The 26,095-nt window shown below is 39.2% G+C and overlaps 1 protein-coding gene across 1 annotated transcript in view; it reads left to right on the forward strand.

Annotated features, from left to right (window-relative positions):
* Positions 1–26,095, forward strand: part of LOC102830793 (cytidine monophosphate-N-acetylneuraminic acid hydroxylase-like) — an 83,445-nt gene that overhangs the window by 7,841 nt on the left and 49,509 nt on the right. Inside the window, exons 3-4 of the mRNA XM_006872825.1 lie at positions 12,834–12,943; positions 15,508–15,698. Coding sequence (XP_006872887.1) covers positions 12,834–12,943; positions 15,508–15,698 — 301 coding nt within the window. The remainder of the gene's footprint in view (positions 1–12,833; positions 12,944–15,507; positions 15,699–26,095) is intronic.

Below are 26,095 nucleotides of genomic sequence, written 5' to 3' on the forward strand. Positions count from 1 at the left end.
TTCATCCTATTGTATATCGTTTCACTGCCATGGTTTTTTTTTTAGTTTTTATTGTGAATTGAGTAGTTACAAGACAGATCATCAGTTTTACATTAAAAATAATCACACACTTCATTTCATCTCTACTATTGCAGTACCCTCTATGTGACATCCAACCACTTGTCTGTCAGTTTGTCCTACTGTGATGGCTTGAATGCTATTGTGATGCTGGAAGCTATGCCACTGATATTTTAAATACTATCAGGGGTAACTATGGTGGATAGGTTTGAGTGGAGCTTCCATATTAAAACAGACTAAGAAGGAGAAGCAGACTATTTCTGAATGGTTAACTACTGAACACTTTATGAATAGCAGTAGAACACTGTCAGATATAGTGAAAGAAGATGAAAACCCTATGAATAGCAACAGAACAATTTCATATATAGTGCCAGAAGATGAACTCCTCAGTTGGAAGGCTCTCAAACTACACCTGGGAAACCTGCCTCCTCGAAGTTGACGTAATTGGAGCAATGCTTTATGGACCTTCATTTACTGATGGGGCACAACTCAAATTGATGAGAAAAGACTGCAAACATCCATTAATAATTGAAACATGCAATGCACAAAATATGAACCTAAGAAAATTGGAAGTTGTCAAAAATGAAATGGAACACATAAAGATTGATATCCAAGGCATTAGTGAACTGAAATGGACTGATATTGGACATTTTGAATTAGATAATGATATGGTTTACTATAACAGAAATGACAAGTTGAAGAGGAATCTCACTGCATTTGTCATCAAAAAAACATTTCAAGATCTGTTGTGAAAATTGAGCCACAGAGGTGAGTTCAGTTCCAGGCCCAAGGGTATGAAAGAACTATAGACTTAGGATTCCATCAGTCTCTATCTGACCAGTAAGCCTAGTCTTTTTTATGATGTTGAGTTTTGTTCCACATTTTCTCCTACTCTATCCAGGACTTCCTAATGGGATAGCTTTTAGAGCAGTTGATAATGATAACTGGGTACCATCTAGTTCTTCTGGTCTCATGGTTGTAGAGACTGATGTTTATGTGATCTATTAGTCCCCTGGACTAATTGTTTCCATGCATCTTCAATTTTCATCACTCTTCTTTCCTTTGAACAGAGAGAGATCAATAGTTACACCCTAGATAGCTACTCATAAGCTTTTTTTTTTTACTCATAAGCTTTTAAGACCCCAGTTTCTACTCACTAGTCCCTCTGTGGACTGTGTTGTGCCAGTTGGTCATGGTGTTCCTTGAGACTATGACCCTGAGTTTCCACGCCCAACAATGCATTCCCTCAAGGTGTTTGGTAATGTTTAAGTTTTCATAACTTAGATTGCAATCCCTGATTGCTCTACCACATTCATGAATGTATTTGCAGGAAAGGTAGCTAAATACCCATGTACAAATATCCTTTGTCAAATGTTTATGTATGTACTGGCATTCTCACAATTTCCCTACCTACCTGTTCAGCTTGAGTGTTTAGCCATGCATTTACTCATAGATATCTTTATTAGACAACTGTGTACATAACAGCATTGACCTCTGTTGCAATAAAAAATCACATGAACATCATTCTCCACAAAACTGAGACCAGAAGAACTAGATGGAAACTCTCCTTCAGAAGTGTATTGACTTAGGAGGATATGAAGAAAGTATAGGTGGGTGGAGCATTCTTGGGGTCCTTTGCACCTTCTCACCATGAAAAAGACAGTCAAGATCTTGAAAGTAGTGCTTATAGAGTACAACCTGGTCATGGAGCGGTTTCTGTTGTACTTGGATGAGTCAAATACTCTAGGGAAGAAATTCATTATCCAAGACATCAACAATATACATCTTCATAGCAAAATTGGTTAATGTCCTCCAGGAATGAGTAGGGAGATCGATGAAACTGAATGTTTTTTCTCTCATCCAGGAATGAAAACATTAGCTATTGGCCATGAAGGAATTATCAGCAACAAATGTGAAACTGAATGTCACTGTTCAGTATCTTCTGTGACTGCTTAGGCCTAGAGAATTGTTGAGAAATATGTGTCAGGAGAGGTCCTGGTGTTGCACTGTACAATAAGCATTGGACTGCTAACTGAAAGTTCAGCTGTTCAAACCCACAGTCACTTCTCAGAAACCCTATACAACAGGATCACTATGAGTCAGAAGCAACTCAGCAGCACTTAACAATAACAGCAGCATGTGATGGGAATGACTGCGATTTTGTGTGTTCAGAAAAAGACCCTGACCAGATTTTGTTGTTTAGGTTTTTAAAGTACATGCACTGGACTGCAAGGCTGGTTTGAACTGCAAGGTCAGCAGTTCAAACTCACTAGTTGTTCCTCAGAAACCCTATTCAGGGTCACTATGGATCAGAACTGACTCAATGGCATTTAACAATAACAATGACCCTAGAATAAATAATAAAAAGATGAAGCTGCTTAAATAGTTGGCTGTCCCAACTTTTATTATCATTTATTAAAATGCAAACCGAGATGTTCAAAAAGAAACCATAGCTTCACATTTTGACATTTTTTGTTCAATAAACATTTCTGATTTTCCTTACCCTCAACCTTTGAATGCTTTCAGTCCCTTTATATTTATCTGAAACTTGTTTTTTGACATAACATATGGTTTAGGGTGGAGAATGTTTCACATACAGTTGGGAACAATGTAAAATCTGCTGTTACTGGGTAAAATAGTCTATAAAGATATTTTTGTTCTAGTTGATCAGTTATAATGTTGTTGAAGACGTCTATCTCTATTTCCTTGTTTATCTTCTTTCTGATTATTCTATCATCCAATATTTCTTTAGATATACTTTTACACACTGTTATAATTATTTTACATAAATTATTTTGTATCCTTTTAAAATTCATGTTATCATTACCATAGTTATTATTCAGATTCATATAAGACTCTCTCTATATATATAAAAGTTTAAAATATGTCTACATTATATGGTTTATTTATCTATTTCTCTATTGTCAGAAATTAAACTGTTAACAGTGTCTTCATGAATAAGAGCATTTCTGTCTTTAGACAGAAGATAGTTGAATTACTGGTAAATTACTGGTAATTATAGCTAACTTCTAATACTTCAGTGTAAAGATGGGTTTCATATGAAGTAGCACACTAAATGTGAAAGTTGAGAATTTAAAAGGAACAGGAGAATATATTTTTAAACTAGAGATGGGGTAGGACTTGACTCAATACTTCAAGAGTCAGTTCAGAGGAGGAACAAAAAGATGGATATGATGACATCATAAGTACAAATTTCTGCTCAGTGAAGCACATAATGGACAAAATTGAAAGATACATGACAATTTAGGAGATTATTTTGCAATATTTGCAATCAACAAGAAATTAATGTTCAGCATAGAATAGAAATACCTTGTTGTTGTTGTCAGGTGCCATCAAGTCGGAACCGACTCATAGTAACCCCATGCACAGCAGAACAAAACAATGTCCGATCCTGGGCCAACCTCATTACAGCTGCCACACTTGAGTCCATCAATGATGCCACCTGGCCAATCCATCTTGTTAGGGGTCTTCCTCTTTTTCTCTGACCCTCCACCTTACCCAACATGACATCCTTCTCCAGCGACTGTTTCCTCCGGACAATATGTCCAAAGTATGAGAGACGAAGCTTAGCCATCATACCTTATGATCCAGCAATTCCTCTACTTGGTATAAATCCACAAGAAATACAAGTCAGAACATGAGTAGATATATGCACACCAATATTCATCACAGCACTATTCACCATAGCAAAATGATGGAGACAGCCTAACTGCCCATCAATGGTAGGATGGATAAACCAACTTTGGTACATACACACAATAGAATACTAGGATACCTTGAAGAATAACGATGAAGCTGCAAAACACCTCATAATATGGATGAACCTTGAGGACATAATGCTGAATGAAATTTTTCAGACACAAAAGAACAAATATTACAAAAGATCATTATTGTTAAAGCTTAAGAAAAGATTTCTGTGCTAAAAGAACAATTCTTTGGTGGTTACTAGGGGTGGAAGGAAAGGGAAAGTAACTCACAGGTTAGGGGATGGACACATGATAGCTTAGGTGATGGAGAGGGCAATAAAAAGGAGGGGGGCGGCAATGCACAAAAAGGGTGGGGGGTAAATGAACGGAGATTATAGGGGAAATCTTAGGGAGATATACATGGGCTAAATGGGATAGAGGTAGATTATGATGTATGCACAGTCTTGGAATAATAGGGCTCTATGATATAGGGATTGATACACAGTCTGAATGGGTAAAGAAGGGGAAATAATGTTAAGGTGCTTGACTGTTTTGAGGATATTGTCTTCCCTTGTCTACTAATGTTATATATACATTTTAAGTGGGATAGAAGGACTATTGGGAAGTATGATTACAGAAAGCTTGTAAGCCCATCTTCAGCCTATAACTGATTGGATTAACTAAAAGGATACTAGAATGTGACCAAGGAAACAGGCTTCTTCTTAAGCCTCTGTGGAATATGGGGGCCTTAGGTGGAATCCTGAACCCCACCCAGAACCTTCTGAGTTGGGACGTTCCCTATTGAAAAGACATGCAGACCAACCAGAAATGGCTAGAGGAACAGAAGATACTTCTTAAAAGGCAGACCAGTGGGGTAGTGGGGTGGTGGTGGAGCAGACCATTAGGCTGTGACAATATCAAGCAAGCTGTTTGCCTTGGAGCCATCAAGGCAAGAAAATTCAGTCCATCAGGGTAAACTCCTTTCTAAGACTGAAACCCAAAGGGAACATGAACACGAAGAGCTTTGTATGCCGGCTGGTAAGTGCCCTGGTCAACTGATGAGTGGAAGTTTTTGAAAATGCAGCAATGAAGAGAAGGGCTAAGAATGGCCATGCTTCATAGGCACCTGATGACACTGAGATGAGAAAAAAAAAAAAAAAAAGAAGAAGAAGAAGAATGGCTGGTTGGTTTGAAGTACAGGGAGACGTGTGGACTCCTGAGCCCAAGGACACTGACCAAACCACTGGGGGCTAGAGTCAAGATTGAATCAGCCAGCTGGTCTGAAGTGGGGGGAGGGGTGCAAGAACTCCCAAACTTGCAGATAGTACCCATTTGACCTAGTTTGGATGGCTTGAGACCAGTGCTTGGCACAGAATAGGTTCAAAGGAGATATTTACTGAGTTAATTGATTAATGGATATAGTTTTATGTCTCCTGAAACTGTTGGGATAATATAGAACTTTCTATGACCTAGGTCACCACTGGACCAATAAACAACATTCTTATCAATAGAGAAAAGATTGAAGTTGTCAAAGACTTCATTCTTCTTGGATCAACTATCAACATTCATAGAAGCAGCAGTCAAGAAATCAAACTATGTATTGCATTAGGCAAATCTGCTTTAAAAAAGACCCTTTTACAGTGTTGAAGAGCAAAGATGTCAGCTTAAGGACTAAGGTGCACCTGACCCAAGCCATGATATTTTCAATAACTTCATATGCATGTGAAAGCTGGACAGTAAATAAAGAAGACTGTAGAAGAATTGATGTTTTTGAGTTATGGTGTTGGAGAAGAATGTTGAAGGTGCCATGGGCTGCCAAAAGAACAAACAGATCTGTGTTGTAAGCAACCAGAGTGCTCCTTGGAGGCCAAGATGGCCAAACTTCCTTTCTCATACTTCGCACATATTGTCAGGAGGGACCAGTCGCTGTAGAAGGATATCATGTTTCGTAAGGTGGAGGATCAGAGTAAAAGAAGAAGGCCGCCAGCGAGATGGATTGGCCAAGTGACAGCATCAATGGGCTCAAGTGTGGCAGCAATTGTGAGGTTGGTGCAGGATCGGGCAGTGTTTCATTCTGCTGTGTATAGGGTCGCTATGAGTCAGTACTTACTCAATGGCACCTAACAACAACAACAATAACAACATGACCTAGGTAGGCATTGCTCCTGCCCAGGTTTTTGTACCTTAAGTTGGGGAAACTAAACATAGGATCTTCCCAATAGAAGCTAAACATGAAATTTATCACTTCTTTCTCATTTTAAAGAGCCCTTTAAAAACTAGATGTGTGAGTATGGCAGATAGCTTCCATTGGTCCCTCCTGACTATGGTCCTCCACATTTCTCTACTTTTGCCCTCCTGCTTCAGGAGGTTGACTTATATGATGCACATAAAAGGGTTCCTGAGTCTGGCCATGGGCAAGCTTTAACAGGAGACTAGTGAGTGAGAGCTGAGTGAGGTTAGGTGGTTCTTTCCCTAGAGGGTCCTTCTGACCTTGTGGTCTGGCCACTGACAAAAGAGGCCAATTCTATATGACACATTTTCAGATTCTGGAAATTGCTCCCTTTTTTATCCCTTAGAGCCTGAAGATGGACAATTTGGCTGCTATTAGCCCCAGAATACTCTACTGAACTCAGTGAGTTTCCTACATCCACATCTAATAAATAATTTTTTTGTTTGTTTTTTAAATAAACCCTCCTTAAATTATCCTAATTTAATGTGCCATCTGTTTTCCTTTTGTGAGCATACTCAGCAGAATAATAAAGAATAAAAAAAACCCTCCCTCCCTTTTCCCACCAACCCAACAGTCATAGAACTGATTCAGACTCTAGCAACCCTATAGGACAGAGTAGAACTGCTCTGTAGGGTTTCTGAGGCCGTAAATCTTTACGGAAGCAGACAGCCTCAGCTTTCTCTCATGGAGTGGCTGGTGAGTTGGAACCATCAACCTTGTATACAGAAGTCCAGTGCCTAACCTACTGTGCCACCAAGGTCCTTAGTGATAAAGAATAAAAATTAAAAATCTGTTGCCATCAAATCAGCACCAATTCATGGCAGCCCCATATTCTACAGAGTAAAACAATTCCGTAGGGTGGTTTTTGGCTGCAATCTTTATGGAAGTAGATTGCCAGACCTTTCCACCATGGTGCTGCTGAGCCTAGTGATCTGTTTCCAATAAGATTACAGCCAAAAAAACTCCTATGGAGACTGCACCCTTCTCATCTGCCTGCGGAATTCTCCAGTTTGCCAGCCACCTACAATCATGTGAGCTAATCCATGAAGTTGTGACTGACCCTCAATGGGTTCTGCACCAACTTCAATGGGTGATGGCTTCCCTCGGGACCACTATTAGACTCACCGAACCTTAAGTAATGACTGTGACATGAGCTTTTATAGCATCTACTGGTACTATCAGATACCAGGTTAGGTGCCTAATTTCCTGTTGAGGTTCTTCTTACCACCAAGCAAGAACCTTGGCCCTAGAATCCCCCATCGCTTTTCTTGCTCCAAAGACGTGGCCACGAATATGGGGTACTTGTGTATCTCTGTGCTGCAGGCTGTGGATGCTGCTGTGGCATGTCAGAGCATGGACGCATGGAAAGGATCATGGTAGAAGACAAAGAGTCTGCTGCCTTAGAGTTCCAGGCCCTCCAGAGCATGCTGACCTGGAACTGAAGGCCAAAAGGGGCCAGTGTTGGCACAGAGAAGCCAGCTGCCAGGACCTCAGGGTTGAGTGGAAAGACGGGACCTAGTGACTTCCAGTCACTGTTCTGAGGTGGGCTTGTAGTATCTGCTGGGAGATCCAGCTCTGCGTGCATGCCTCTCAAAACTCGATTGTCTCCCTGTTCTCTACAACCCCTCTTGTGAGACAAAAGATCCTTGTACAGACGATTACAAGCTGGAGTCTTTCTTTGTGGTTTATTTGTATTGTAAAATATATATGTATAATAAAATTTGCAATTTTAACCATTTTTAAGTGTGCAATCGGTTGTTGTTAAGTGCTGAGGAGATGGTTTCGACTCATAGCGACACTGTATAGTGTTTCTGAAGCTTTCAATCTTTTGTGGGAGTAGAAAACCTCATCTTTTTCCCACAAGTGTGCAATTTAATGACATTAATTATGATCACCATGTTGTATAAACCTAACCAAAATCAGTTTTCAACTTCTTCTCACTCATTAAGGGCTAACTTCCCCTTTCCCACAGTTCCTGGTTACTACTAAACCATTTTCTGTCTCTATGCATTTGCCTATTCTAGACATTTCATATGTTGTTGTTGTTGTTGTTAAGTGCCACTGAGTCGGTCCTGACTCATAGCGACCCTGTATGGGGTTTCCAAGGAGCAACTGGTAAGTTTGAACTACCGATGTTGGTCAAGTGCCCTCGTGGTCCAGTGCTTTAGCCCACAGTGCCACACCAGGACTCCAGATATTTCATAAAAGTGGGATTGTATAATATTAATCCTTCTGTGTTTGACTTATTTAAATTGGCATAACATTTTCAAGCTTCATAACATGTATCAGAATTTCATTATTCTTTATGGCTGAATATTTTATTTCAAGTATGTGCCACACTTTGCTTCTGTTGATGTCATCTGGGTTGTTTCCATCTTTTGATTATTGTGAACATTGGTGTACAAGGATAAGTTTGAGTCCCTGCTTTCAATTCTTTTGTGGAATAGAACTACCAGGTCATATGATAGTTCTATGCTTCATTTTTTGAGAAATTGTCAAATGGTGACGTGTCTACACCATTTTACTTTCCCACCAGCGATGCACAAGGATCCTATTCTTTCCACATCCCTGCCAATATTTGTTATTTTCCCTTTATTTTTTCCCCCCTTCTCATTCTAGTCATAATAATGAGTATGAAGTGGTATCTCATTGTAGTTTTGACCTGCATTTCACAAAGGACTAATGAATTTGAGAATCATTTCATGTGCTCATTGGCGGTCTGTATATTTTCTGTGGAGAATTGTCTATTCAAGTCCTTTGTCCATTTTTTAATTGGATTGTCTGTTTTTTTTTTAATTTGTTACTGAGTTGTAGACTTTGGATATATGGTTCTCAAATAGTTTCTCCCAATCTTAGATCCTTTTTTTTCCCCCCGTTACTTTCTTGATAATGCCCTTTGATGCACTAAACTTTAATTTTGATGAAGTACAATTTATTTGTCATTTATTGCTTGTGTTTTTGGTGTCATAGTTAAGATTCCATTGTGAAAAATAAAGTCTTCCTCTAAAAACCATATGGTTTTTAACTCATATTTAGGCGATTGACCCATTTTTAGTTAATTTTTGTATATGGTGTGAGATATGACTCTAACATGGAAAAAGACTTTTTAAATATACGTTGAGGAAACTGGGCACTGAATGGCTTTGAAAACAGGACAGTAACACCATTCCCACAGGATCTACCTTGATTTGAGATCTCATTTTTGTTGTTGTAGAAAAAGTGAATTTATTATATAAATATGTAAACTCTATAGTGAATTATTAAAGGATTAACATTAAAGCTGATGGCCTGGTAACAACTAGGAGACAAAAACTTTTCACATTACTTTAAAAATCTCAGCATCATTTCTTATTTGCTTGAAGATCTATACAACTCAATATTTCCTTTTATCTCCATTCATCTGTCCTTTATATTTGGTTGTCTTCCACACTTGTTTTAATGAGAACTTGATAATATAGCTAGACAGGGTTAATTTATGCATAAACTTCCACTTAGATTTGTTGCATTTTTAGCTAGAATCCTCCCAACTTCTGTGGAACCAGTCATCTTGCCATATGTATCTTGGTTGTCAATCAGAACACTCAGCAAAAGAATGCAAGTTAATAAATCAATACCTATGTATCTGTAATCTTTAAAATGGAAGATATTTGTTAGATATTATAAAGATCACTTTCTATTAATGAAGGTATAAAGAGTAGAAAGAATACTAGATTAGGTGTTCTATAGAGCATAAACCTAGCTAACCCTGACACAATGTTTCATTAACTGATAAACTTATCTATTTCATCAAATAATTATCTGCAGCCAGTAGTAGCTAAGTTGTTCTGGGTGCTGGGCATATAATGAGGATCAGGAAAAAAATATTCCTGGCTTTCTCTAAGAGCAGAATTTAATAAGAGGAATAGACAATTAAACCAGTAATTATAATTAAGTATGATATTGTAAAAGGAAAGGCTACAATAGAAATGCAGAGTAGGGATGCTTCACATGGTCTAGGAACTGAAGTACAAAGATCTTCCAAATAAATGATATCTATGATCTCCTTTCATTCAAATTCTACCTCACTGTGTTCCTCACATAGGTCTTTTTTCTATCTTTTGATAATTCAGAGCTGTTTCCTTTCTTGAAATGTTCTTATTCCAGTTACCAATCACCACTCACTCAATTCACAAAGAATACCCACTTAAAGGAAAAATTCTGAATTCTTATCTACAGTTATTAGCACACTCATTTTTCACTCTTATCATTACATGTGTAGGTGTCTGAAGTGACCTTCACTTAGGATTGGTTCAACGAATTTCTATCTCATGTTAGTAGAATCTGAACTTCAGGAGGGTTGTTGTTGTTAGGTGACATCAAGTCAGTACCGACTCATAGTGACCCTATGCACAACAGAATGAAACACTGCCTGATCCTGGGCCAACCTCACAATTGTTGCCACGCTTGAGCCCATTGATGCTGCCACTTTGCCAATCCATCTCACTTGGGGTCTTCCTCTTTTTCTCTGACCCTGCACCCTACCAAACATGATATCCCTCACCAGCAACTGGTAGAACCTTTTAAATCTACTTAACCACTCTTGAATGATAGATCTAAGACCTCATTTGATTTCATTTGTTGTTGTTGTTAAGTGTGATTGAGTCATTTCTCACTCATAGTGACCCTCTATGGCATTTTCAAGAAGCACTGGTGGGTTTGAACTGCCAACCCTGCAGCTCAAACCAACCTAGCAATTAGTAATAATGACTGGCATTTGTTAAGATTAACCATCCTTGGAGGTACCTAGGATATAAAATGAAAACATTGAAGAGTAATGAGACATTGAGTAATGTGCTCAAGGTTGTTGTTATTGTTGTTGTTGTTAAGTGCCGTCGAGTCGGTTTCGACCCATAGCGACCCTGTACAGGGGTTTCCGAGGGTGTAAATCTTTACAGGAGTAGAAAGCCTTATCTTTCTCCCGCGGAGCAGCTGGTAGTTTCGAACTGCTTACCTTAAGGTTCGCAGCCCGATTTGTAACCACTACGCTACCAGAGCTCCTTTAGCACTTATTAAATGGGAAAACAAAAATTCCAAACTAAGCCATTTGATTTCTAAGCTCATGACTTTTACCACTCCACTAATGACTTTCCAACTGTATTGATGAGAGCTCTTGATTGTGATTTTGCCTCCTCCCAATAGATTTTCCCTATGGCTTTCATGATGATCTTTCTAAAATTAATATCTGATTTTATTACCCCTTTACTGTAGCAAGTAGGTAATACTTTCTGCTACATGTAACAGAAAACCCATATAATAGTGCACTGAAGATATAGAGATTTTTTTTCACATAACAAGAAGTTGGAAGGCAAGCAGTCTTAGGCAGAACAGCTGATCTGTGTTTATTGCAGTCAGGTTCCTTCTGTCTTCCTGTTCTATCATCCTTGTGGTGGTGGTGGTTACCTGCTATGGAGTCAGTTCTGACTCACAGAGACCCTATATAGGGTTTCCAAGGCTGAATCTTTACGGGTGCAGAAAGCCTCATCTTTCTTTCATGGAGTGGCTCGTAGATTTGAACTGTTGATCTGGCAGTTAGCAGCTCAGCTCATAATCCACTATGCTACCAGAGCTCTATCATCCTTAGTATGTGGCTATTTTCCTCAGGGTTTCAAGATGGTTCCTGCTCCTTCTGCTAGACAATCAAGTTCCAAACAAGAGTGAGGCAAGCCAAAAGGTCCTTTGAATCAACCCTCTTTTTCAGGAAAATAACAGTTTTCCTAGAAGTCTGGTAAATAAGAATCTGCTCACACCTCATTGCCCAGAGCTGTATGTACTATATGTAAGTGCTAGGTTTATGGCCACTAATCTAAGGGAGCCTTTAGATAGGCATATCACCACTCCTAGTAAAATTAAGATGCTAATAGGAAGGGAGGACAATAGAGTGGAATTTATTTAGGCTACCGGTGTCTGTCACTTAGAATTCTTCAGTGTCCCCTCATAACCATAAGATAAAACCCAAATTCTTTAGCGTGGCACTTTGGGTAATTTGTGAGTTCTTCTGGCCACTTGTGTCTCTTGTCTGACTCAAACACCAATTTCCTCAGTCACAATTGCTAGTCACTTTTTTGCATACAAAGCTCTCCCATGCCTATACACCTTTGCTGTTCCTTCCACCTTACAAGTCATATTTCTTTTGTCTGCCTCCAAATATTTCATTTCTCAAGTCTAGTTCAAGGATTGCATCCTATTTGAAATCAGCTTTGACTCTTAGAAATGAACCAAGTGTTCATTCCTCCACATCCTCATGATGTTGCTAGCTGCTGTCGTGTTGAGTCTGAATCATGATGACCAAGTATCCAACAGAACAAAATGGTGCCCAGTCCTGATTCATTCTCACAATTGCCAGCATAATCAAGTACATTGCTGTGGATATTGTGCTAATCCTTCTCACAAAGGGTCTCCCATGCCCTCCATGGCACTCTTCCTCACCAAATACGATATGCTCTTCAGGCAAATGATCCCTCTTGATGATGTATCCTTAGTCACCCTGAACCCATCTCTGTAGCATTCACTTAATTGTAATGAGTTGTTGTGTGTGTCTATGTCCCTGATGTGGCAGGGTCTCATGAGTTCTCTAGCGTAATTTGAATGAAGAAATGAATTGGTGTTGGTCTTATACTTTCATCCCAACAGATATTGCTTGACCCAAGTAAGTATTACTTTTGCTTTGATTTTCCTTTGATTTTGGCATTCTTGTGTACCTGGACAATGTATTTCTATTTTAATGATGCTTCTAAAGTGTTATTTGTATAGATGTCAGTTCACATAGATTTCAGTTCAAATCTATTCCCTTTTGATTCTAGTTGTTGAAATGGATGAAAACAATGGACTTGTATTACTAGAACTGAATCCTCCTAACCCTTGGGATTCAGATCCCAGAACTACTGAAGATTTGGCTTTTGGAGAAGTGCAGGTAAAGAAACATTAAAATTGTAATATTCTTAAAAATAAAAATAAAACCAAGATGCAATTTATTATAGTGAAGATTTATTTGCACCCTATGTTAACTATGAAGGAGCCCTGGTGGAATAGTGGGTTTAGCATTGGACTGCTAACCTAAAGGTTGGCAGTTCACACCCACCAGCCAATCCACGGGAGAAAGAGGAGACTGTCTGCTCTGTAAAGATTTACTTTCAGAACCCATATAGGACAGTTCTACTCTGTCTAATAGGGTTGCTTTGAGTTGGAATCAACTTAGGGTCAGTGGGTATATTACAGGTGGCTAATTAGTAAGGTCATATAATAAATCATTCTCTTGAGCAAGTTTCTTTTAGGGACTTCCAAAACTTAGAATTGTAAGGAAATATAGTTATAAAGAAACTTTAGAGGAAGCTCCAAAAGTCAAGTTATGTAAAACTAGTGAAGGAAGTTCAGAAATTACCCTTGAAGCCAGATTGACCTTGAACTTTCACCTACCACCTTGTGCATCCTTCTGGCTTCAGCAGAAAATTCCCTACACCAGAAAGACTTTGGTTGTTTGGGATTAGTAAACAACCCAAACTTAATTTTTCCGGCTATTTGGGAAGCTTATGAAAACAGCAACCATGTTTTTTTTGAGGAAACTAATCAGAATATATCCAGAATCAGAAAAACAAACAATAATAAACAAATCAGTTGCTGCAGAGCCAGTTCTGACTCACGGGATTTCATGTGTTTCAGAGTGGTATTGATGCTCAGTAGGGTTTTCAAGGCTGTGACCTTTTGGAAGCAGATTGCCAGGTGTTTCTTTCAGGTGCCTCTAGGTGGGTTTAAACTACCAAACTTCTGGCTAATCACTGAGCATGTAATCATTAGCACCACACAGGAACTCCTATATCCAGAATTTTGTTGTTGTTGTGTTGTTAAGTGCTGTCAAGTCACCTCTGAATCATAGCAACCCTGTAAAGGGTTTCCGAGGAGCAGTTGGTGAGTTTGAACCACCTACCTTGCGGTTTAAACTGACCTTGCAGTCCAGTGCGTTATCCTGCAATGCCTCACCAGGACTCCATAAAAAAAAAAAAAAATTCGATTATTTGACCTCTCCACACCTGCTATTATGACTCTCCACACTAGAGTTTCTGTTACCTCATCTCTGCTTCTAGATGGCATCTCTTTTTCCCTGTGTGTATGCCAGGTCATGGGTAGGGAGTGAGGAAACCCCCTGCTTGTTCCTGTCTCTAAGACATTATTTGCAGTCATTCTCAGAGGACCGACATCCTCAAGGGGTTAATTAGTAGGTAATTTGGAAGAGAAATTCTCCCAAACCTGTTTAGCCAATTGTCAATCCACTCTGTTTGAGCCAAGCTACCCAAACTCACAGGGAGTTATTCATTCATGTTGTCATTCACAGACACTTTGGCATTTAAATCCCCAAGTGCCTGCCATAGCATTTCTACTGGCTTTCCTGGTAAACTGTGATATGAAAGGGCTGGTCATAAAATATTCTGCAGTGCAGATTATAAATGCGTGTATAGGAGCTAACTTAAACATAGTAATGCTAGTAAGTGGCCAGTGAGTCCACTATGATTCATGGTGACACCTACCCACATAGGACAGAATGAAATATTGTCATCTTTATGATCACTGATATACTTAGACCACTGTTGTGGCCAATTGATATTTTGAGTGTTTTCCAACCTAAGGGGCTCACCTTCAGGTCCTATGCTGTACAATATTCTGTAGTGATCCGCACAACCTTCACTGGCTGATTTTTAGAAGCAGATCCACTTAACTTTCTTCCTAGTCTATCTTAGTGTGGAAGCTCTGTTGAAACCTGTCCATAGGGAACCCTGCTGGTATTTGAACTACCGGTAGCATAGTTTCCAGTATCACAAGATGCAAGCCATCACAGTACAACAAACTGATAGGCTGTCGCTATTAAGTGTCATGGAGTCGGTTCTGACTCTTAGCTGACCTGTGTAAGGTTTCCGAGGCTATACATCTTTGCGGAAGCAGAAAGCCTTATCTTTTCCCTGTGAAGTGGCTGATGGGATTAAACCACTGACCTGGTGGTTCCCAGTGTAGTGTTTTTCATACAGAGCCAGCACGCTGCTGGATAAGCCGATGGTGGAGAGTAAAATTGGATAAATCAATTGGTTTGATGCCTAAGGAGTCCTTGGGTCGTGCAAACAGTTAATGTGCTCAGCTGCTAACAGAAAGGGTGGAGGTTCAAGTCCATCCAGAGGTACCTTGAAAGAGAGGTCTGGTGAGTTACTTCTGAGAGATCACAGACATTGAAAACTGAGTACAGTTCTACTCTGACACACAAAGGGTCACAATAAGTTGGCATTGACTCCATGGCAAGTAGGCCGTTTGTGTATTTGTTTCTTTATTTGTTATTGTTGTGCAATATGTAAATCTCATGTTGACTTCCATTCCAGTACTTTAGCTTGCCCATGCTTAGGAGCAAAGTTCTCCAATGAGATTCTTCATTGTTACCAGTTCATTACTGCCTGCTAGTACTAATTCTATATTATGAATCTCACACTCTTCCAACAGGTAACATACCTCACTCATGCCTGCATGGATCTCAAACTGGGAGACAAGAAGATGGTGTTTGACCCTTGGTTAACTGGTCCTGCTTTTGCCAGAGGATGGTGGCTGCTCCACGAGCCTCCCTCTGACTGGCTGGAGAGGCTATGCCAAGCTGACCTAATTTACATCAGCCACATACACTCAGACCATCTGAGGTAATGAAGTCCTGAGCACTCAACTCTTAAGAGAACGCTGCAGTAAAGATACAATGTGCTTTTAGTTTTATTGTTTTATAGTGACTTTTATAAGAGTTCTTTTGCAATTACTGCTCATTTTGTAGTGGGTTCATTTGGACTCATGGAAAAAAGACTAATGAAGATAAATAATACATTTCCATAGCACTTTTATAGTTTTGAAAGTGTTTCCCCATAATATACCATTGGGAATGAGGAGCCAAGAGCTATTGTGGGGTGAAGGACAGGGGTTAATAGCCATCTCTACCCTCTCACCTCCCACTCTCCAGTCACTTGGTAGAAGTCTAGGGCTGAGGGTCAGCATATTGACTTCCTCTTTCAGTACAATATTTAAAGCAGGGATCCCCTTTTCTTTTTTTCCTATAAAAAGCTAGAAGGTAACTACTTTAGATTTTGTCAGTTTTACATTCAATGTATCAACTCTCCACTCTGCTACTGAAGCACAAAAGCAGCCATAGACAGTGTTTAAGTGAATGAGCATGACTGTGTTCCAGTGAAATTTGAATGTTGTATAATTTTCATATAGCACACAATATTGTTCTCCTCTGTCACTGTAGGATAAGCACTCAACCATAAGGCTGGTTTGAACCATAAGTTCAGTGGTTCAAACTCACCAGCTGCTCCTCAGAAACCCTATACAGGGTATCTATGAGTCAGAACCGACTCATTGACACTTAATAACAACAACAACAACAAGATAAAAACAATTCTTAGCTCACAGGTTGTACAAATATGGCAGCAGGTCAGATATGGACCGGGAGTTGTAGTTTGCCAACTCCTGATTTACTGCATCCCAACCTGAGTTAGCACTGTAGAATAATCACTGGATCACAAGGTTGATTTGAACAAAACCAACTTAAGTACGGTGGTTCAAACCCATCCTGGGTGGCACAAATAGTTAAGTGCTTGACTAGTAACTGAAATGTTGATGGTTCAAATCCACTGAGGGGTGCCTTGGGCAACAGGACTGATGATCTGCTTTGGAAAGGTCACAGCCTTGAAAACCCTACTGAGTAGTTCTACTCAACACACACGGAGTCGCCCTAGGTAAAAATCTACTTAAGTACTAACAACACTGAACTCCCAACATTTTAAACATGAGTTACCTCATCTAACACTTGATTGAAAGCAGCATAAAAAAATATAAGTCCTGAAACTTAACCCAGCGATCAAAAAAGAGGGAGAAAGAACCACTTCACTTAAGAAACCAAATATATTTGCAAACTCTCCATCCGGTTGTTGGATGTGGGTGAGTCGAATTCCCAATCCTATTGCTTAATTACAGGACCATGTATTTTCAGTATTGTTTTGAGGTGTTTTTTTTTTATTATTATTTCTGATGGTCAGTATAAACATTTAACAATGCCCGAAACATTCTAATGAAGTAATTTCAACTTTTGTGAGCTACTTGACAAGCAAAGTTCATATGTAGGGCCCCGTTAGATGTTGTTGTTGTTGTTGTTAGGTACCATCAAGTCAGTATCGACACATAGCCACCTTATGCACAGCAGAACGAAACATTGCCTGATCCTGGGCCAAACTCACTACTATTGCAATGCTTGAGTCCATCGATGCTGCCACTTGGCCAATCCATCTCATTGGGAGACTTCCTCTTTTTCTCTGACCCTTAGATAGAAATGTTCAAAGTTAGGGGTAATACATTGTTTCCTGACTGGCCCCCAGGTTTTCTATTCCAAAGTATATGTAATTGCTACCTATGAATATGTTCTAATTTGTTTTTCAAAGGAAGTAATTTATGCATAATTATTTATACATAAAAAATCAGATGTTTTCATGGCAAATTACCTATCACATACCTCTTTATTGATCACGGTATATGGTGGTGTAGTAGGATTAGCACTGGACTGCTAACCACAAGGTTGGGAGTTCAAATCCACCTCAAAAACCTTATACAGTGTCTCTGAGTCAGAACTAATTTGGTGGCACTTAACAACAACAACAACAGCAGCAACATGGCTAAAAATTTGCTTTTCTACTGTATGATATCTGTCCCACACAAGTACCTTGAACTAAATCTGGACAATTTCAGGATGATGAGAGCCCTGGGTTCGTGCACTGTGTAATAACAGTAATGTGTGGTGGCAATTTTTTATAATTTACAAAAGTTTCATCTAAGTGAAGTGACATCTTTATAGCATAAGATGCAGTTGACTAAAGTCCTAATAAGAGGCCTTCTGTGGGAATACAGTGTTATGCTGAATTTTTAGAAGGGTAAGGATTTTAGTCCCTGGGTGGCACGGTGAACATGCTTGACTGCTAACCAAAGCTTTGAGGTTTCAGTTCACCCAGAGGAGTTTTGGAAGACAGGCCTGGCAAACTACTTATGAAAACTCAGTCACTGAAAATCTTAACGGTCACCATGAGTCAGTGTTTACTTGAGGGCAACTGGTAATATAATTTAAATGTCCCTTATGTCCCAGTTGCTGGCCTGAAAATGAATTTCGTTTGAGTTCCAGAGTTTTGTGTGGGCAGATGCATGCCATACATTACCACACAACTGTAGTATGAGTTACTGTGCAGCATGTTGCAAATATCTTGGTACTAAGAAGTTACCAAGGTTTATAATTTTTACTCCTCTGGGCCTGTTTCCTTGCAGATCATTATTCTTTGATACTTTATTAGTTGACTAATAAGCATGGAAGTTATTTGCCAGTGAGACTTTTTCTTCCTTTTGACCTTTATCTATAGACTAAAACCTTTCTGATTCAGAAAAGCCAGGGAAAGGACCCCAGTGGTTTAGTGCATGATCTTTATTCAAGACATGATTTTATTATGGAAGGATCCACCACTCATCTGTCAGTTTATCTTACTAAAAATACAGCTATACCACCAGTATTTTGAATACCAGCAGGATCATCCATGGTGGACAGATTTCAATAAAGATTCCATACAAACACAGATTAGAAAAAAGGAGAGAGGGACTTGTTTTAATTTTCTTTGGTTTCATTCTGAACTTTCATGTGAGCAGCTTATGGTCTGTTCCACAGTTTACACTTGGCATTGTTTTAGCTGATGATATGGAGCTCTTCTGCCATCTCTTTCCACACATGAAGTCCATTCTATTTCTGTGTATTCCATCTTGTGAGGTCCATGTGAACAGTCATATTTTATGTTGTTTAAAAATGTATTTACAACAGAACAAACAAGATGGCGGCTCAGGTAGAAGTGCAGTGAGGAGCTCCATCAGCAACAACACAGAATACCAGACCAAGCAGGCTCAGGGGATGGTGCCAGAACTCTGAACCACATATAAAGGAATATTTAGAAGGTTGAAGGGCTTACAGCTAGAGGAATTTGTAGCAGAAGCAAGAAATCCATTGCTTTATAATTAAAGACACTCAGTTGATTTCAGAGCCACTATCTTGGGTGAGACCAAGCAGGGGAAGGATCAGAGCAGCCACAGATGAGTGACAGAACTGCAGAGATAAAGGTGTGGACACTCTTTTTGTTGTTGTTATCTGTTCATTGGTCCCTTGCTATCTGTGCACCTCCATTCTGGTGACTATAAGGGTGCCTGAATGAGTGAACACCCCAGCCCCACCCTCAGAGGTTCTACTATGAATGTGCACAGATCTCCTCAAAATTTAAAGAGACAGTTTCCACTTAAAACCAAATGGCCAGAGCTGGCCCTGAACTGTTTATAACTAGAAAAAAGTCCTGAATGGGGATTATGGAGTGGGACAAGCAGACTGAAAAGGAAATAGGCTGAAAATTAAATCCTAAGTTACATCAAAATGACAAAGAGTAGTGTCTTGAAATTTCTCAAGAAGAAAAGTGAAAAGAAAAGCCCATTTCCTGATCACATCTACTTAGAGGCAATCAGAAAGCATAAAAAAATACAAAAATACATACCCATCTAAGTATTAAGGCCACAGAATATTCCTTAATATGCCCCCAAACAGAAGCAGATGACCATATCTGCACATGTCCAGAAATGAGATAAAGTGACTAAGTCAAATGAGCTGGAAGGAGACCTACACTCCATACTGGAAGATGGGCAGGCTTTGGAAATGCCTGAGAAGAAATTCAGAAAAATGATTATAAAATGTATCAAAACATTATACAATGGAGTTGAGAAAAATAAGGAAGAAGCCAGGAAAGTGCTACAGGAACAATCAAATAAGATAGATACAGCATTGGAAATAATTCAAAACCTACAGAAAGAGGTCCAGATGATTAATAACAGAATAGCAGAAATAGACAATACACTGAAAGGGCAAAGGTGTAGAATTGAAGAGATAGAAGCCATAACTAGTGAGCTAGAAGATAACTCTCTCAACACTACTAAGATAGAAGAGCAAACATAAAAAAGGATAAAAAAAATCTGAAGAAGGCTTAAGATTCATGTTGGACAACATGAAGAGGAATAACTTAACAATTACTGGCATTCTGGAATAGGAAGAATTACACAAGTCCACAGAGGAGATAGTTGAAGAGCTTCTGGAAGAAAAATCTCCTAATATCCTGAAAAGTGAAAAGATAAGCATTCAAGAAGCTCCTCAAACCCCAGGAAAGATAGACCATAAAAGACAATCACCAAGACATATAATAAACAAGCTCTCCAAAATCAAAGGTAAGGACAGGATCCTGAAAGCAGCTAGGGAAAAAAGAAGTGTAACATACAAAGGCAAGCAAATCAGATGAAGTTTGGATATCTCAACAGAAACCATGAAGGTAGGAAGGCAACGGGAAGACATATATAAAACTCAGAAAGAACAAAACTGCCACCCAAGAATCCTCTACCCAGCAAAGCTGTCAATCAAATACAATGGTGTAGTCAAAACATCCCAGGATAAACAGAAACTAAGGGATTTTGCCAAAGCCAGCCCTGCTATGAAATACATCCTAAAGGAAGTTGTGTGGACTGAGAACCAACAAGAACAGACAACAACTAGAGAATGATGCACAGAGGAACAGAGATCCAGGTGGTGGGAAAGACAGGTAGATTACAGGACAAAATAGACTGTCTTAAATGGAGGGAAGAACTAATGGAATATAAGGTAACCACAATGGGGTTGGGGTGGAGGTTTAGTTTGGGTGTTGGGGAGGGCAATACAAGAAGTGGGGAGGAGGTGGAAGAAAAAGATAGATAAGGGAACACTGAGACATATTTACATGGCCTAGTGGAACAGAGGTAAATAGTTATTCATGCTCAACCTTGGAAATACAGGGCTCTGGGTTACAGGGATCTAGGTATAGCTTGAAGAGGGGAAATAATACTAAGATGCTTGACTGTCTTATGAATATTAGTTTCCCTTGCCTACTATTATAAAATAGACACTTGAGTAGGATAGAAAGGAATGTTGGGAAGCATGATTAGAGAAAACTTATAAGCTTATCTTCAGCCTATAACTGATTAGAATACCTAAACGGTTTTCTAGAACTTGCCCAGTGAAATAGGTCTCTTGCAAAGCCGTTGTAGTGTACAGAACCTTAGGTGGAATCCTGAGTCCCATCTAGAACCTTTTGAGGTGGGACATTCCCACTAGAAAGGACAAGTAGACCAGCCTGGAACAGCCACAGTGACAGAAGATACATCTTCAAAGAAAGATCATCAAGAAAACCCAAAACAAAAATGTCAGCATGACTAGCTACTACAAGAATAAGCAAGCTGTTTGCCAGAAGACATCAAGGCTAGCAATCAAGTGCCTTCAGGACAAACTCCTCTCTAAGACTGAAACTCAAAGGGAACACACAAACAAGCATGTAAGCTTGCTGGTGACCACATTGGTCTACTGGTTAGTGGAAGAGGGGAAAGGCATCAGTGAAAAAATGGGCTGAGTTCAACCCCAGTCCATTGAATCCCATTGACCTAGAGATGAGAGAGAAAAGAGAAAGGGCTGGTTGGTCCAAAGTGTGGTGAGAACTGAAGACACTTGAGCCCATGTACAAGGACATACCACAGAGGGCTAGAGCTGAGAGTGAAGCATCCAGCTGATATGAAGTGAGGGGAGATTCACAAGAACACCCAAACTTGCAGACAGTACCCTTTTGACCTAGCCTCGATGACTCAATAATCAAAACTCGACTAGAAGAAGATTGAAAAAAAAATGTTTTTTTCTTTTTTTTGAATAAATGGTACAAGGTTAAATTGCTACAGTTTGATGAACCTGACCTATACTCAGAGAGGTAGTTACTCTAAATAGCAAGGGAGAGGGAAAGAGTTTTCACATCAAGAATCAATGCTATCCTATCTGTACACAGGGTACATAGGGACGGGCAACTTAGACATTGGCTACCTAAAATGAGGGGCACAATAAAGGCACAAAGTGACTGGCTTACAAGGTTTCAAGAGGGAGTTTGGTTTAAGAGTATGAGGGGGCAAGAAAGGGTCCCCACTGAATAGCTGTCACATTGTCTAGATGGGTCTGGTGAAAAGAGATGGGGATAAGATTCATATGATTCAATAGTGAATAATTGTTATCATGACTAATTGCGACTGTCACGATTGTAAAGGTAGAAGTTTTGTAACAAAAACAGGAGAGTGGTTAATCTTACAGTCCAGAAAGAGAGGACTCTAGGACCATCGAGAAAGAAGCGCACAAGCAGAATGCGGGACATTAGCCAGAGAAGCAATGGCGCCAGAGATGGAGGCAGAGATGGGGGCAAGGAGAGGGGGAATGGCTGAGGACTCTAGATTCATGGACTAAGAAGAGAGGGACTAAGAGCTGGTGGCCAGGAGGCAGACTTGCAGAATGTGCCCTTTGGAGATGTAAATTATTATGTATGCCTGAGTGGGTTTTTAAAAAGCTAAAGTGAATAGAGAGAAATACTATTAACTGGTGGTACATGGAGGGGATTATAATCATTGTAATGAAACAAGATGTTGAATGTAAAACTGATGATATACCCTTTAAACTATCATCACTCAATCCACAATAAAAAACCTTAAATTAAAAAAAAAAAAAAAGGTATTTACAATGCACAAGTCATTGGTCTTGCAAAATTCTATCATGCAATCTTCAGCATCATTTCTTTCACCAAGCTTATATGTTCCAACTACTGATCCTTCCTCTTTGTTTCCAACCATTGCATTCCAGTCACCAGTAATGATCAATACATCTTGATTGCATATTTGATCAATTTCAGACTGAAGAAGTTGGTAATATTCTCCAATTTCATCATCACTGGTTTTAGTGGTTGGTACATAAGTTTAAAAAGGAACTCTGGTAGTGTAGTGGTTTCGAATCGGGCTGCAAACCTCAAGGTAAGTAGTTCGAAACTACCAGCTACTCTGTGGTAGAAAGATGAGGCTTTCTGCTCCCATAAAGATTTACAGCCTCGGAAACCCTGTTCAGGGTCACTATGGGTCAGAACCAACTTGACGGCACTTAGCAACAACAACAACATAAATTTAAATAATAGTTTTATTAACTGGTCTTCCTTGTAGACATATGGATGCTATCTTATCACAGATAGTGTTGTACTTCAAAGCAGATCTTCAAATATTGTTTTTGATTATGAATGCAATGCCTTTCCTCTTCAATTATTCATTCCTGGCATAGTAAACCATATGATTGTTAGGTTCAAAATGGCCAATACCAGTCCTCTTCAGCTGACTAATGCCTAGGATATTGATGTTAATGTATTTCATTTCTTGACAATTTCCAATTTTCCTAGATTCATATTTCATACATTCCATGTTCTAATTATTAATGGATATTTATAGTTGTTTCTCTTCATTTCAAGTTGTGCCCCATCAGCAAATGAAGGTCTCAAAGGTTTTAATCCATTCATCAGACTCAACTTTACTTTGAGGAGACAGTTCATCTCCAGTCATATTTTGAGTGCCTTCCAACTTGAGGAGCTCATTTTCTGGTACTACATGTGACAACATTTTGGTGCTCTTCATAATGATTCCACATTCAATATTCTGATGCTACTTGACAGTTTTCCAGTGCTATTTATCAGATTTTCAGTGACTAAGTATTCAGAAGTAGTCTGCCTCTCCTTCTTCCTAGTCTGTCTTAGTCTGGAAGCTGAGCTGAAACCTGTCCAGCATGGGTATTTAAAATACTGGTGGCATAGCTTCCATAATTACAGCAACATACAAGTCCCCACAGTATAGCAAACTGACTGACGAGTGGCGGAACTTTAAATGTCCAAAGTATGGATCTAGTAAAATTGAAAGTTGTCAAAAATAAAATGAAACACATAAAGATAGATATCCTAAGCATTAGTTAGCTAAAATAAACTGTTACTAACCATTTTGAATCAGGCAATCGCAGAATTTACTATGCTGGGAACAACAAATTCAAGAATAATGGCATTGTATTCATTGTCAAAAAGGGCATCTTAAGATGTATCTTTTTTTTTTTTTTTTTTTAAGGCTTTTATTGTGAATTGAATGATAGTTTACATGGTAGAACATCAGTTTTACCCTCAACCAATTGTTGTTTCATTGCAACAATTACAATCCCCTCCTTGCACCATCAATTAACAGTATTTGCCTCTATTCCCTCTTTTTTGATATACACAAAAACACACAATAATATATAATAATTTAAACAACCAAAAGGCTCATTTTGCAAACCATCCTCCTGGCCTCCAGCACACAGCTTTTCTCTTTCCATTCATCTAGAGACCTCAGCTGCTCTATCTCTTCATGTCATCACCTCTGCCTTCATCTTTAGTGTTGTGGCTTCTTTGTTTAGGATCTCACATTCTGCTCATGCTCTTCCCTCTTGATGGTCCTAGGGACCTCTGTTCTTGGAATGTAAGATTAAATATTCTCCCCCTTTTGTTGCACATCTTCTACCTTTACAGTCATAACAATCGAAACTAATCAGTAATGATAACAATTACTCATTATTAAATCAAAAGAATCCTATCTCCATCTCCTTTCACCAGACCCATCTAGACACGATGAAAACTATTCAGTGGGGGATTCTATCTTCCTCCCCCTCTCTCTAAAACTAAATTCCCTTTTGAAAACTTGTAAACGAGTTATTTTGTGCCTTCATAAGCCTCCCCATTTTAGCTAGCTAATGTCTAAGTTGACCATCCTATCAACCCTGTGTACAGAGGGGATAGGTTTAATCCTTGATGTGAAGACTCCTTCCCACTCAGTTGGTATTTTGAGCAACTACATCCATAAGAAAAGGTCAAGTTCATCAAATTATAACAATTTACACTTGCTTCCTGTATCAGTCGTCTTCTAGTTGAGTTCTTACCATCAAGCCATTAAAGCTAGGTCAAATGGATACTATCTGCAAGTTTGAGCATTCTTGTGCACTTCCCCCCACATCATATCAGCTGGATGCTTGACTCTCAGCTCTAGCCTCCAGTGGCCAGGCCTGTGTCCATGGGCTCAGGAGTTCCCAAGTCTCCCTAAACTCCAGATCAACCAGTCCTTCCTTTTCTCTCTCTCATCTCAAGGTCAACAGGAATCTATGGAACATGGTCGAACTCAGCCCATGTCAAGATTTATCTTGGAGTGCAATGCTGTCTGTGATAATATCCATATGACTACAAGGAAGGCCAGTTAATAACATTATTATTCAAATTTACGCACCAACCACTAAAGTCAGTGCTGATAAAATTGAAGAATTCTACAAACTTCTTCAATCTGAAATTGATCAAAATGTGGCCAAGATGCATTGATAATTATTGGTGATTGTAATGCAAAAGTTGGAAGAACAGAAGAAGGATCACTGTTGGAAAATATGGCATTGGTGATTGAAATGATGCTGGAGATCATACATCATAGAATTTTGCAACGCCAATGACTTCTTCATTGTAAATACCTTTTTAAAACAACATAAAAAGTGACTGTACACATGAGTATCACCAGGTAGAATACACAGAAATCAAATTGACTACATCTGTGGAAAGATATGGTGGGAAAGCTCAATATCATCAGTCAAAACAAGGTCAGGGGCCAGCTGTGGAACAGACTGAGGCTGAAGAAAATTAAAATAATTCCAGAGAATGAAAATATAACCTTGAAATATTCTACCTGTATTTAGAGGCCATTTCAAAAATATATCTGATGCATTAGACATCAGTGACTGAAAACCAGAAGAGTTGTGGGATGACTTCAAGAAGAAATATAGGAAGAAAGCAAAAGGTCATTAAGAAAACAAAAAAGAAGGAAAAGACCAAATTGAATGTCAGAAGAGACTCTAAAACTTGCTCTCCAGCACAGAGATACTAAAGTGTATGGAAGAAATGAGGAAGTAAAGAGCTGAACAGAAAATTTCAAAGGGCTACTAGGAAGCCAAACTCAATTATCATAATTAAATGTGCAGAGACCTGGAGTTAGAAACTCAAAAGGGAAAAATGGTGGTGGTGGTGGAGGTGATGTGCCATGCAGTCAGAACCAACTCATATGACCC

This window comes from Chrysochloris asiatica, unplaced genomic scaffold (genome assembly GCF_000296735.1).
Source record: "Chrysochloris asiatica unplaced genomic scaffold, ChrAsi1.0 scaffold00213, whole genome shotgun sequence".
Lineage (NCBI taxonomy): Eukaryota > Metazoa > Chordata > Mammalia > Afrosoricida > Chrysochloridae > Chrysochloris > Chrysochloris asiatica.